Raw genomic sequence first — 15,086 nt, 5'->3', positions numbered from 1 at the left:
CCATAAGCTTTGCATCATTTTGCCAGTGGCAGGACACCGACTTCAGGACCCATGCGTATGTCTACTGTGTTATGCAGGCCATGCATTTGTTTACTGTGTTAGTTTCCCACTGTGGCCATAACAAAATGCCATACACTTTGTAGTTCAGAACAGAGGCCCTGTTTTCCCTGTACCTCTGGAAATTAGAGGTGTGGAGATTGTCGCATTGGCTGGCTGTATTCTTCTGAGCCCTGTAGACATCTCTCCCTCTGTGTGTTTTAGCATCTAGTGTTTCGTTAGCAGTTTTTTTTCTTTTAATATTCCCAGGCTTGTAGCTACATCATGTTCAGCTTTGCCTTCTGTCAGTCAAGGCTCCCCAATCTGTCTCTTCCTCTTACAAGGGGTCCAGTTGTATTGGATTGAGGACCCACATTACTCAAAAATTTCCCCTTACATGCATCTGTAATGGCCCTATGTCTAAATACATTCACAATTCCAAGTTTATTATGTCATTTTCTGGGGATGCAGCTCATTCCATAATACTTAACCACCCTCCCAAATCCTTCAGCATCCCTCTGCTTCCTCCAGTGAGCTCTCCTCCTCTGCACACCCAATATGAGTCTGGTATATGAATGTTCAGGCATCAGACATCTGTGGTTTTGGGCTAATTATGTCTGGTTTCTTCACAATTACAAGTTGTAAATGTGCTAAGTGCTACTGTTTCACCACCTTTAGTAATATGCAAACAGGGGCATTGCAGGCACACACAGCTTGTATTAGTATAGAACTGCAGGGTAGAATAGGGTAAAGTCTGAGCTTACATTTGCAGAGGTTCTTGGACTCCATCATTTGATAGACTTCCTGACTTCATCCATTTCCTTTTATGTGCAGACAATGTGGCTTACAGAATAGAGCCTTGGGAATCTTTCCATCTACGGTGATATTTAGCATGTTCCATATCAATTAACATTGTTGGAGGGCTTGATTCTGATCTCTGCAAATCAGCATACGTGTCCATCTCAATTTGCTTCACAGCATGCCGTGAACCATATGAAAGTGGCCTACATGCCACCCATGCAAGATATAGGCCCCTCCCCTCGACATGTGCAGTTCACAGTGTCTGTCAGTAACCAGCATGGAGGTGCTTTGCATGGAATCTGCTTCAACATCACAGTTCTCCCAGTGGACAACCAGGTTCCCGAGGTATGCGGTGTTTGACGTGGTGGGCCAGAAGCAGTGAGAGAGAAAGAGTAATGTTTTCATTCTCTAGCTGCAGTATAGATTAAAAAGGGGTGGGTGTGGGTGGGAGAGTGTGGGTGGGAGACTCTTTTTCTCATGGGACTTCCTATCTGAAAGGTGAGAATTTTTCAGTGTTGAATTTGGCATTGTTTTCAAAGCCTGATCAAAACCTCTTTCATTCTGCTGAGCTCCGGCTGTTGATCAGGAGAAGGAGATTAAAAGATGAGTCTCTTAGCAACCAGAAGAACCTATTTGCTCTCACTGCAGGCCAGCTATGCTGCTGTGTGTTCCAAAGAAGCTTTTTAATTTCCCAAAATGAATTAGGATGGCTACCCTTTCTTCTTACCCAGTGCCACTGCTCAGTATCCATGGAAGTCTTATGGAGCCTTGGTTTTTCTTTCAACCAAACTATAAAGGCCTTGCTACCTACTATGTCTTCTCTGAGGCTGTTTCACTTTGAGAGGCTTTTTTTTTTTTTGCCCCCCCCCCCCCCTGTGAGACACACACACACACACACACACACACACACACACACACACACTTCAGACTACTATACTTGATTAGTGTGACTGTTATTGGAATTTTCCCCCTTAAAAGGGGAAAGACAAAGGGCCACTATCCCCCATTTGTTATAGACCAGGGGACTAGAGGCACTCCTGGCTTTTTTCCCTAGGAAAAGGGTGAATTTCCCTGTTATCTACCTATGAGAATATAGCCAGCCCTGACGCTCTCTCTCCTGGTTGTCCAGCACCTGCCTCGGGTCAGCCAACAGACTGCTTCCTGGAAGGCCCAAGGGAAGGTACTTATTCAACATGCAGAAATCGCTTGATGGGTCTAAATAATATTTTATTTACTATATTTATAATATAATATCATAAATAATATAATAACAAATATAAATAATATTTCTTAAATTGCGAACCTTGAAGAGTCAGGAGGTTTCTTAAGAAGGCTGACTTGGGGTTTCTCTGGAAAATATAGAGCTCTACCAGCACTTAGCCACAGGTACCATGGATACAAGGCAGGTTGCACTGTTAAGTTGCAGAGTCCCCACCAAGGCACTACACTCACTGTGACAGCAGCCCAGTTTCTCAAGATGGCAAGCTTGCAATCTGTGGTTGAAGAAGTGTTGACGAGCTGCAGCTAAGACATCTACATTAACTCCATCTGGGGCTCCTTCCCTGCTGGGAACCTGACCTAATTCTTGTGAAAATAAGTCAGAGTAGCTATGGAATGAACTTGGTTAGATTTCAGTTAGACCTCCCTTTTCCGGAAATTCATATGTTTTAGATCCTGAACCAAACCAAAGCTTTCCCTATAACACTTGCTGAGAAATCAAAACAGCCTAACCTCAAAGAAATATGCCCTTTATGAGGAAATTATGAGGCAGATTGAAGAGTTACCTTCATTTGAAAGAAGGTGGAGGTCTTCGGGCTATCTTGGAGACTAACTTCTCTCTTTTGTTTACAGGCGAGGGACGAATGAAATAGTGCTTCAAAGAACCGAGAGTATTAGAAATTGAGTTAGAACAATATGAAATCGAGTTGACAGCAATCATTAGGGCATGTTGACACCATGCAAATCTGGAGACTCCAAAGTGCTCCTTATGAAGCCTCAGGCTTTTAATATTTGAACTTACTGTAAAAGAAATAGTCTCATGGATGTAACTCTCTTGCTGTCAGTTTCCCAGTTCTCACTGCAAAACAGAGTGGAGTCTTCATCAATTTCCCAAGTTCTAAAGAATTTTTAGGGTTAAAAACCGAGAGAGGTGGATCCTTTCCCTCAGAGGCACTTGGCAAAGGTTGAGTGAATGAAGCTGGGAGTTATTCCCTCAGTTCAGCGTGGCTCTGTCCCCTTTGTTGATTTTGCTACAGAGGCTCTGAGACACTTGAAGCATGTGCACTTCCAAGTTAGGGGTCTGTCTTGGTATCTGTATGTGTCAACACTTGGAATGGGAAATGAAATTCAATTAAAGTGATTTTAGACAAATTATTCAGCTGTGAATCAATCTCCTTAGAAACATGCTTAAGTTAATTGGCCCTTGAAGATGGTACTGGATGCTTTCTAGGGATCCAATGACCTCTGTGTTCAGGGATACCTCATGGAACAAGGTCTTGAGTGTCTCCTTCCTTCTTTCTAGGTATTCACCAACACCCTGCGAGTGGCCGAGGGTGGTCAGTGCACCATCAGCACAGAGCACATTTTGGTTTCTGATGTGGACACCCCACTGGACAGCATCAGCCTCTCTCTTAAGGAGATGCCTCTGCATGGTGGGGTAGAGCTGGACGGATTTCCTCTAAACCCAAGAGGCACATTTTCTTGGCAAGACCTCAATACCTTAAAAGTTTGGTTAGAAGATTTTGTGTTTCCCTTCTATGCTTTCTATCTGGATCAACCATGAAACACAGTGAAGGGAAAGAAGCTGTCTAATTCTTTCTAGAACAATATGCCATATTGTTAAGGGTCAGTTGAAAATCAAAGAAGTAAAAAAGAAAACTTCATTTTCCACCAGTCATTTTTTTCTCTTTCTGGCTTACTATAGCAGAGGGAATGGGTTTATGAATATTTGTGCAATAAAAATTAATTGCCATGAATATTAATTTTGCTACAATGGCACATATCACGAACTCTGTAGAGACTAAAATAATCTGTGCAGCTAATTGAAGTTGGCTCTTAGCAAAGGCAATTTCATAACCATGGAATATCAGGGCTAGAACGTATTCATCAGCCAGATATGGTAGTCTATCCTTTGAATCCTGGTGCTTGATACTGAACCAGGACGACTGTGAGTTCAATGCCAGCCTAGTGCAGCTCTGCCTCTTGGCCTCACAGTGGCTCCCGTTTGAAAGCTTCACTTCCTCTACCTGACACAGTTGTAAGAACTCTTTTTCACAGCATCACGTGAAGCATCTCCTAAAACCAATGCAAACTATTTAAAAGTAACAGCCAGTCAGCCAGCCGTGCTAGCGCTTCACTTACCAACTCTGACAAATGGACATCTCATGCTTTCTTAGTGACATGTGGGAGGAAATGGTTCTCGTCAAATGTTTGGTTTTGAGCCTGGAAGTTCACTAGGGACTGGAAGCTTCATATAAGATTACATAAACTCGGTGGCCCAGTTACATCACAGAGATATAATTCTTCATGATTTCTGTCACTATTCACCTATTCCGTTAAAATGTTCCTGTTTTGTTTATAGTTTGGATTTTGAGATCTCAGCTCCTCCCGACATGTTAAAAAAGATGTGTTTAGGTAGTGCTAAGATGAACAACAACAACAACAAAGTATTAGCTAGAATTCTATGTCTACTCACCTTCCTAGAGAATTGCAAGTAAGTATTTATTAACATCATTTAACCTCAGTCATTGGGTCTGATGAGGTGCATCATTCTGTTCTCAGGGTGGCAGAACTGAGCACAAAGATGCTGAGGCATTTGCTAATATTCAGGAGTGAGGTTTTAAAGACCTGCTGCCTCCACTAATACCCTTTACATGTGCCCACTCAGATATACTTAGCTGTTTTAGGGATGGCAGCGTTGTGAAATGGATTAGCACATTATAATTCATGATCATTTTTGACAAAAGTAGTAAGAAGCACGGAAAAACAGATCAGAGAAGGCAAAGTGGTAGACAAAGGTATGACAATGTAGGCTTCCTGCCACTGGCATTAAATCCATTACCACTATACTGGTGACCCATTTTGAATAAGATACATTCTCCTTTTATTCATATAAGAGTAGTCATATAGATTCAATATACGATACTTTTTTGTTAAAACTTTTGTTTTCAATCCCTAGGGCATAATTCCATTTGTTACTATGAACAAATCAATGGCCCAGTTAAATTCAGGAGCTACTTACACCTAACTGAGTATCACATAGTGGGCTAGAGAGTGTGTGAAAAGCCTGGAACTATACAATTTCTTTTTAAACGTGGCTAAGAATTAAGAGAAAGATATGGCCAACGTTAGACCAAATAAATGTGTTGTAATCCTGAGGAGATGTGAGACTCTTTAACAGCTGACATAGAGAGCTTATAAATGGAACATGGGATATGATGGAGGGAGATGATACCTAATTCATAGATGAAGGCTGCAGAGAGGAATGGACAGCTACAGGGCGCAGGAGGAAAGATGGGTGCTACAGGGATCACAGAGTCCTTAAAGTGTTCCACTTCATCTTGGAGTACTCCTGCTTCCACTCAGTGTGTTAAAGTATTACACAGATCCCAGGCCAAATACTTACCGTTGTCAGAGGCCATTGAAAGACTGCCTTCTAAGAATTATTTTTCAAGATTATTTTTAATTACATGTGTCTCTGTTATTGTGCATGCATGTGCATACATATGCAAATATGTGGATATGTTCATGTGAGTCCAGGCACCGATGGAGGTCAGAGACATCAGAGCCCTCCTGAGCTGGAAGGGTGGTTGTGAGCTGCTGGTCACTGACCTCAGGTCTTCTGTAAGAGCCCTCAGAGTTTTAACTGTTAAGCTCTCTTTCCAGCTCCAAAAAGGCCATTTTGTGTTTGGGGGACAAATTACCAATGTATGCACAATGTTTTCCCAGGTAGAGTAATTTTACAGTTAGGGATCTTGAGTGATAATATATCTTTGCATTTAGAGTTTTAAGCTGCCTCTTTTCATATGTGTGTGTGTGTGTGTGTGTGTGTGTGTGTATGTGTGTGTATGTGTTACACTGAAGGTCACTGCCATGGTTAAGGAGGGGTGTTTGTGTTGCAGGGCTCTATTTACACCCATGCATTTTTTTTTTTGAGAGATTAGCTTCCATACTCTACCTGCAGGTATCAACATGATGGATCTGAGGTTCTTCAGGATGAGATATTTTTGGAGGTCACAGATGGCACAAATTCAGCAGCATTTGTTCTCCACATTGAGGTAGGTCTTTCCTCCCTGAGTCATTTGAATGTAAAGTCTCTATTCTGGGGACCTCTCAGGGTCTCAAAACAACTCAAAATACACAGACTCCAAAGTTAATGGTTGCCAGCTACTCCTGTGTGTGTCTGGACCCAGACAATGGAGGCAAAGCTCATATTAGTGAAACAGCCATATTCGCTTTTCTCTCTCCCTACCTCTATCCTAGTTTATCTGAAGCTAGAACCATTCTAAGCTTAAATCCAGATGCTTAATTGAAAAAGTGGTCCATTCCATGTATAAAACATGACTAATATCTTTGGACTGTGACACTCAAGCTTACTTAGCAGTTGGGAAGACTGTTCAGAACCACTGGGGTTCTCCTTGCTTATGGAAGAAGCCATGCCTGTGGGGTTCCATTAGGAACATCTATACCACAAGCCTGGTAGGTGGTCTGTTTGAAGGCATTTCTCCTTTTCCTTTGACAAAGTCTGCTGACAAAGTTGAGGCATGTTCAAAGGACTTCTAAGACCGTTGGTGCTTCTCTGCTGAGTGGGTACCTGGAGGCATGAGCATTGTGTGTGTGATGTACAAGTGTTCATAGTTGCTCATCAAGAAGCTTATCATGTTCCCCGAAGGACCACTTAGTGTTCTCATCGTGGTAGCTGCCATCTCTGCCTGAATATGGTCTAGATTTTTAGCGATATAAAATTGCTATGTATTTGTAAGATATTTTATAGCTGGCCGGTAATAAAGAGTGTTACTATCTATATAGATTGTTTTAAAAAAAGATCCAGGGACGGCATTCTCTCTCTTTAGTTAGTACACTGGACTCCAGAACGGCTGGTTCTGAGTTATGAACCCAATGGCGTATTGTGAGATGCTCTTTCTCGCCATGTGACCATGCTTCTTCTTGGCTGGTTTTGATTGCTGTCTGTGGCAGGTACTATGCAAGCTGTCTCTCACCTTCTCCTCGGTCCTCACAACAGCCTGAGATGCCTCTGTTAGAAGCAGGAGGCCATTTTCAGCTTCCAGGAGGAATATTTTCTTTCTGGGAAACTTTCACATACAAAGAAAGCCTCCCTGCTCCTTTTATACTTTTGTTTTTAAAGGAAAGATCCCAGTCCTGTCTGTTATCCGTCATATATATGATCATCCTATTATGTATGGTGATCAGCAGTGCATCTTGGTGAAAGAAACTGAATATTTCTACTTTTTAAGTTAAAGGGCATGGTTCCTGAAAGCCAGACCAAACCATTTTGGAAAGTGTTGTTTGTGATTTCTTTTTTTCTTTTTCTCACAATGATCATTTACATTTACCATTCATGTAAATGAATTGATAACATTTCTTACAGTCAGGAAAGAATGATGTAAGTCTTCAATGGGTTCTCACTGAAGACATGAACAATGATCATTATTGTTCTCCATAGGCCAAAAGGAAAGCAGACAATTATATTTTTTAAATCTTTGATGAAGGAGCTAAGCTGGAACACCTAGGCACTCATCCCTGTGCCCTTGACAGGAAAGCATCGTCATGGTGCACTGGGTACCTGCCTTACAGTCACCACCCTTTGAATGCATAGAAACCATGCAACTCATTTATTTATTCAACAAACATTTAATAAGCACATTCTGTAATATACGTGGGGTCTTCGATGCTTGTAGAACAATTATGAGCAAGATAAATGAGGTTCCTATTCTTGAAGTTACAGACCACAGATGCCGACAGCTACTAACTGGATAATCACAAAGATAATTGATTAAAATGTATATGTGTTTTATGAACAGGAGCATACGTAATTGAAGCTTCTTAATTAAACTGAGTGATCGGGAAGCATTCCCTGGAAAACACACATGGGATCCGAGGCAGAAATTAGCTGCACAGAGAGAGGGAGATGCAATGTCCTGGGCAGGTGCAAGGGGTGAGGCAGAGGCCATAGGAGATGGTGAGAGGGAATGTGTGCTCCAGTAAAAGTGGGGTAGGAAAGTGAAGGCAGCCACAGCAGCCACATCAGAGACTGCTCAGAGAAGCATGGCGGGGGTGCGGGGTGGTTGGGGTGGGGGCACGCAAGGTTCCTGCAGGCCAACAGCTTGATGTTTTATGAAGATTGCTTTGGCTGAAGTATGTGGAAGGATGTGTAGGACTGGAAGGGTACACAGGCTCAAAGGCCAGATTTGACCAAACCAACCAAGAAATCAACCAGCCAAACAGCCATAAAATTAAACCAAGCAAGCAACAAGCAAGCAAGCAAACAAACAAATAACCAACCAACCAACCAACCAACCAACCAACCAACCAACCAACCAACCAGAAACTCTTGTAGCATGCATCAGACTGTGGCTGTGAACCCTCCATTCCTACCGCACAGATGTACATTTTATGATTTTACATATTCTTTTTTAAATCTCGAGACCCAGTACACCCTCGTGTTGCTTTCCATGAATGGGAGAGAAAAATACTTTTTTCAAGATAAAACCTGGAGCTGATTGAATGGTCATGGAATGTAACCTGTCACTCAAGGTGTTTGACATGAGGCTGTGGCTTACTGTGGGACCCAAGGATAATCCGTGGGTGGCCAGAAACTGAAGGTGGCAGAAAGCTTTGAGTCACCAGGTGATTTAAAATAAAAATAACTTTGATGTTGTGGATGTACATGCATCAGAATTATTCTGGAGTGTGTATGAATTTAATGAAAGAGTCCCTGTGTTAAAGGGACGAGTGCTTTATATTGCGTTTCTCCTTTGTCTTCTGAAAATAATGGGTTCTCTGAGTTCCCAGCTATAACCGCAGTTTCCCATTCCTGTCTAAGACATCTCTCATGTGGAGCATCCCTCAACCAATGGAGAAAGTAAAAAAGAAAAAAAAATGCTCAGGCTGCTTTGGCCAAATTCCATGGCTATTGTTCCATGCGTCCAGAAGATGAAAAATGCCTGTCACTGTGACTGTGAGCTATGGTTTTCCAGTGGGGACATTTGTCACTTCTTTCTTTTCCTTGAACGTGTAATCTTTTGTTCCTGCTTAGGTATTCCCTGTGAATGATGAGCCACCTGTTCTGAAGGCTGACCTCATCCCCATGATGCACTGCTCAGAGGGTGGAGAGGTGACCATCACTCCTGAATACATTTCTGCTACTGATGCAGACAGCGATGACTTAGAACTGCTGTTTCTGATTGCCCGAGAGCCTCAGCATGGAGTGGTGAGAAAGGCTGGACTCCACGTGGACAGGTTCTCTCAGGGAGATGTCATCTCAGGAGCTGTGACATACAAACATACAGGTATGTGACCACCTGTGACTGGTAAAGGCATTCAAGTCAACGCCACCCCTTGTCATGGGCTCACATAACATTACAATCTTATTTACTTATTTTTTTTTTTTTGCAATGAAAGATAAAGCAGATTGCAGCCTGCACCACACTTAGTAAGCACGGCCACCATGGGCAGAGATACTTCTGACCTGAGTTTGATAGTGAATTTCAGAACATGTAGAAAGAGCAGCTGCACTTGGTCATTGCCCCCACCCCCACCTCCACCCCAAGTCCTTTTTTAGTCAACTGCAAGCCACCTAAAGCAATGACATCATTACATGTCATGACCACGATCCAACTCCCTATATATAAGTAACTAGTCTCCTTTCTAAGTTCCTTGAAAGCAAGATGATGTCTTGTGATGGTTCATGACAGGCAGAGCACAAATGCATGTTTGTAAGACTGGGTTCCCATTGATTTTATCTCAATGCATTGTTACTATGTTGGCATTTCTTCCCACCTTGTGACGTGTTCAGTTAAAGAAAATACTTACTCTAAGCTGGGGGTGGTAGTGCATTCTTTTAATCCAGCACTTGGAAGGCAGAAGGAAGTAGATCTTTGTGAGTTCGAGGCCAGATTGGTTTACAAAGTGAGTTCCAGGACAGCCAGGGCTGTTACACAGAGAAACTTGGTCTTGAAAAGCAGAAACAAAAACAAAAAAAAAACGTAAGAAAATATTAATTTAGCATCTGATATTTGCAAGGCCCAGCACTGAGTCCCATGGGCCATAGTGGAGTATAGTCTAGACTGTGTCAAAGAACTGTTAGCTTAAGTGTACAGATGGAAGGACTCTTCCACATGAAAGGATGATCATGGCCTAGTGACACTGCACAATGTCCTTCTTTGCATATTTTCTTTCCTGCTTAATTCTGTGTCATTTTGACACAAGCTAGAGTCATTTGGGAAAGGGGACCTTATGTTGAGAAAATGCCTCCATCAGATCAGCCTGTATGCAAGCCTGTAGAGCATTTTCTTAATTATTGACTGATGTGGATGGTGTCGCCTCTGGGCTGGTGGTCCTGGGTTCTATACGAAAGCAGACTGAGCAAGCCTTGAGGAGCAAGCCAGTAGCAGTATCGCTCCATGGCCTCTGCATCTGCCCCTGCCTCTAGGTTCCTGATGTGTTCGAGTTATTGTCTTGGCTGCTTTTGATGATGGACTCTTATATGGGAGGGTAATAGAAATCAACCCTTTCTTCCTCAAGTTGCTTTTGGTCATGGTGTTTCATCACAGCAACTGAAACCGAAAGTCATCTACTTAGATCTAAGTAACATTTGCCTGGAAATGGTATCATGCATTATTTCCTCTTGCTGGAGTTAAATCAAACACTATCACAGTTTTCCTGTTTATAGTCTCTTTAGTCTGAAAATTCTATGGAGGAAGTAAGAGGGCATGGAAAGGCTGACTGAGTAGGACACTGTATTACTTACTGTTGAGTCACTGGGACAGATACCTGACAGAAACAGTTGGTGGGAAGGAAGACATTGTGTGCATTGATTTCTGAGGGTTTGTCAGCTATTCACAGCCACAAAGGCATGACAGAGAATCTCATTTGGTGGCAGGGGCTTGAGGCAGAGTGTCATGTCTTCACATGACAGCTCAAGACGCAAAGAACAAGCCTGGAGCCAGGATCTGAGCTGTGACCTCCAAAGTCCACCTATTAATACTTACCTACTTCTCCCAGCTAGCTTCAGCCTCTTAAGGTCCCACTGACTCCCAAACACTGCCTTAAACTGGGAGACATGTCTCACAGGCTTTCCTTTGAAATCGGAGTGCATGCCTCCACGATCTCTTTACACATGAATTGGGTGTGCCAGTAAACCCAGCACTACAGAGATGGAGCCAAGGCTGGCTGCCATCTTCAGTAGCCTGGTGGTCCTGGACCATAATGAAAACAGCCTCTGAATGCCTGTGTGGCAGAATCTTGAAAAATGTCTTCCTAGGCCATTATGGTCAAGCATGCATGGCACTCCCATGGCTTTCTCTTCAAACAAACAAACAAACAAACAAACAACGGCTTTTAAATGAGTTTGCAGTTTTATGCTCTAGATCCTTCCACCCACGAGGTTTTGTTGCTTCCTGAAATGTAGTGTCATTCAGCCACATGCCATATTTCCTCATCAAAGTATGATGCCACCTTTTAAAACTGCAGCCATGTACTGAGACTTGTTTTGTTCATAGTTTACAGCATATTCTATTCCTTGATGAAGTGCACATTTCACATCTGCCTCCTCTTCATTTAGCTCCTAATTCTCCCTGTAAAGTTCAATAAAAACAGCCTGCAAAAATCATGCCAGAGCCTGAATGCTATGCTGTCTTCAACTCCTCCCACCAATGATATTAGTCCCCTATTTTTGAATTCAATCTCACACAGGTTTTTAGGACATGGTGTCTTAGTTACAGTTTTACTGCTGTGAACAGATGCCATGACCAAGGCAACTCTTATAAAAACAACATTTAGTTGGGGCTGGCTTACAGGTTCAGAGATTCAGTCCAGTAGCATCAAGGCAGGAACATGACAGTGTCCAGGTAGGCATGGTGCAGGAGGAGCTGAGAGTTCTACATCTTTATCTGAAGGCTGCTAGCAGAATACTGGCTTCCAGGCAGCTAGGCTGAGGGTCTTAAAGCCCACACCCACAGTGACACACCTACTCCAGCAGGGCCACATCTTCTAATAGTGCCACTCCCTGGGCCGAGCATATACAAACCATCACACATGGCAAAATGTAGACAAATTTGCTGTGTAACCCAGACCAGCCTCAAGCTTGTGTACTGCCCCCTACCTCCACTGTAGATCTCAAATAGTCTTAGAAGGAAGGGATTCAAAGACCAATGTTATTGTTTATTGAATAATTGAAATATCTTTGGCAGGCTCATAAAGCAAGGTAAATCACAGTAGGATGAACCATGTTCTCTTACACTGCCTTCCAAATGCTAAAAGGCAGGTTTACAAACATCTGCATCTCTTCCAGTGTGATGTCCATACAAGGAACTATTAAGTAATAAGGCTGAGGAGGACACTGTGGAAATGATTTCACATAGATTTCTTAGTTAGATTAGGAAGAACACTAGATTCAAAGGGTGCTTTGAATGTTACACGGCCTCAGATGTCACTTCTTTACTCCACTGGTACTCATTTAGCATTATTCAGATTGATACCAAGAGCCCTGGCATTAAACATCTGATGCCTTAGTAACTTATCTATTCCAACCCTTGCTTCAGCGTTTTGATTAATTTTTATCACTTGTACTGATTACCTTTAACTGGCAACTTGACACAACTTAAAACCACCCAGAAAAGAGTCTCAGTGAGGAATTATCTATATTGGGTTGGCGTGCAGGCATGACTGTGGGGAATTGTTCACCCTCACAGGTAGAAGCGAAGTCCCTATGGCTAAAGACACCATGCACTTCAGACTCAGGGCCCAGAGGGCCATGAACTGGAGTTACCTTAAGGCCTCCTCCCAGAGGGCTATCTTTCATGGTACCCACCAAGAAGGTGCCATGCAAGCTTCCAAAGGATGGAAGTCAACAGTGTTTCTACCCCACAGTGACTCCTGTAAACCTGAACAATCACCAGTATGACATGATAACCATAGGGTCAGTAGTGGTACACATACCTTGGTGGTAACCAACAGCTCTCTAATTCAACTCAAGACCCTTTCAACAACAAAGAAATCGTGCCTGGTACTGGAGACCCAGCCAACTACCTAGGACTAGTGAAGCCATGAATCTTGGAGGAGAACCTGCAACCACTCCTTCGCTAAACCAGTACAATCCCTGACAACAATCTAAACATTTATGCTCTTGCCCACAAATAAGTGTTGTCCTCACCCCTCATTGAGGAAACTTCTCTTTGCTATAGATGGAGACAATTACAGAAAGCAGCAACCAATGAAAAGGCAGAGTCGTGGAGCCCAGCCCCAACTAACTACATCTACAACACAACTCTGGCACGGAAGATTCAGGGATCATTGTGGAAGAAGAGCCTGAAAGGTTATAGCAAGGAACAGAAAGTCAGCTGTGAAATGTTAGAGAAGCTACAACTATAAAGACTCATCCACATGGTTACAGAAACTTGACCCGAACAAGGATCATTCCTGTAGATGAGCTAAATTAGAAGGGAGAGGGCTCATGTGGCCTTAATCTTAGACACGGGCAGCCTCAATCCTAGACCAATAACTACAGACTATTAATGATGCTGAGAGTGTGAGAAAGGATCTTGCCCAGGGAAGAGTACACCAATTGATTAACCAATTCTAAAATGGTCATTCTTGAGAACATATGTATACAAGTAATATTATAGAGATGAGCAGATTGTATTTATGTAGTTAGGAACACACACACACACTGGAAGAGATTGAAAGAGAGCAGGTGTGGGGGGTGGTCTAGAGGTGAGTTTGGACTGAGGAAGAGAAGGTGGCAGTGCCGTGATTGTATTATAGTTATTCATTGGTTCCGTCCATTTACCCTCTTCCACAAAGGACCCTTCTCTCATCCTCTACACTCCTGCCACAACACACTTCTCTGGCTGTAAAAGTGTCTCTTCATTTCTTTTTCTTTCCCTTCTCTGGATACTGTCCACAATTCTTTCTTCTACTTCTGAGTTATTGCTTCCCACATCTGGCTTGTTTCACTTAACATAAATGTTTTTGAACTCTAACTATGTTGCTGTGGCTGGCATAGCATAAACATATATTTTCTTTATGTATGCATCTATTGAAGGGTATCTGGAGTGGTCCCACATTTTGACTATCGTGATTAATGCTGCAATAAACATTAAGATATAAGTGTCTTTTTTCTATAAAAATTTCATCTCCTTTGGGTAGCCAATGAAGAGTAGGATTGTTGGATCATATATAATTTTTGAGGAATCTGCATAACATTTACCATAAAACTCTTATTATTTTACATTCCTTTTAGCAGTGTTTGTGTTTCTCTGCCTCGGTTATTTATTGTCCTTTTGGTGATGGATGTTCAGCTGAGTAAGGTAATAACTCACTGTGGTCTTGACGAACATTTTTCTGATGATTAATTGCACATTTTGTGGTGGGATTAAATCTCTCCATCACTTTGGGTAGTGTGAGCATGGAATATATTGTTTTTTTATGTGTTCCTATCACTTCTTTTATCAGTGTTTTATAATTTTGCTGCAGAGTTCTTTTTTTTTTTTTTTTTAATATCGTGAGGGTGGTTGCTTCCTTCATTTTCTTTTCACCATGCTTACTATTTGTGTTTAGAAACACTACTTTGAAAAGAAAATGAAAGAAAAGAATTGTGTGTGTTCTGTGTATGTGTTGGTTTTGTTTCTGTACTGAACTGATTTATTAAACATTCTAAACATGTTTAATAGAGTCTGCTATGATATCTATAAATGGGAATAATTTAACATTTATCTCTTTCTTTCTTTCTTTCTTTCTTTCTTTCTCCTTTCCTTTCTTTTTTTTTTAATATTTTTTATTACGTATTTTCCTCAATTACATTTCCAATGCTATCCCAAAAGTCTCCCATAACCCCCTCCTTCCCTACCCACCCATTCCCATTCTTTTGGCCCTGGCATTCCCCTGTATTGATGCATATAAAGTTTGCAAGTCCAAAGGGCCTCTCTTTCCAGTGATGGCCGACTAGGCCATCTTTCGATACATATGCAGCTAGAGACAAGAGCTCCGGCGTACTGGTTAGTTCATCATGT

General features: G+C 42.1%; 1 protein-coding gene across 2 annotated transcripts in view; it reads left to right on the top strand.

The window, feature by feature from the left end:
- The window catches only part of Frem1 (FRAS1 related extracellular matrix 1), a 150,134-nt gene that overhangs the window by 58,589 nt on the left and 76,459 nt on the right, over positions 1–15,086 (top strand). For both annotated transcript variants that reach the window (XM_021160224.2, XM_029476581.1), the window contains exons 13-16: positions 1,015–1,182; positions 3,359–3,567; positions 6,020–6,113; positions 9,113–9,365. In XM_021160224.2, coding sequence (XP_021015883.1) covers positions 1,015–1,182; positions 3,359–3,567; positions 6,020–6,113; positions 9,113–9,365 — 724 coding nt within the window. The remainder of the gene's footprint in view (positions 1–1,014; positions 1,183–3,358; positions 3,568–6,019; positions 6,114–9,112; positions 9,366–15,086) is intronic.

The sequence above is a fragment of the Mus caroli genome, chromosome 4 (assembly GCF_900094665.2).
Source record: "Mus caroli chromosome 4, CAROLI_EIJ_v1.1, whole genome shotgun sequence".
Classification (NCBI taxonomy): domain Eukaryota; kingdom Metazoa; phylum Chordata; class Mammalia; order Rodentia; family Muridae; genus Mus; species Mus caroli.
The sequence above is the reverse complement of the archived record's forward strand: the minus strand, read 5'-3'. Positions and strand labels throughout refer to the sequence as shown.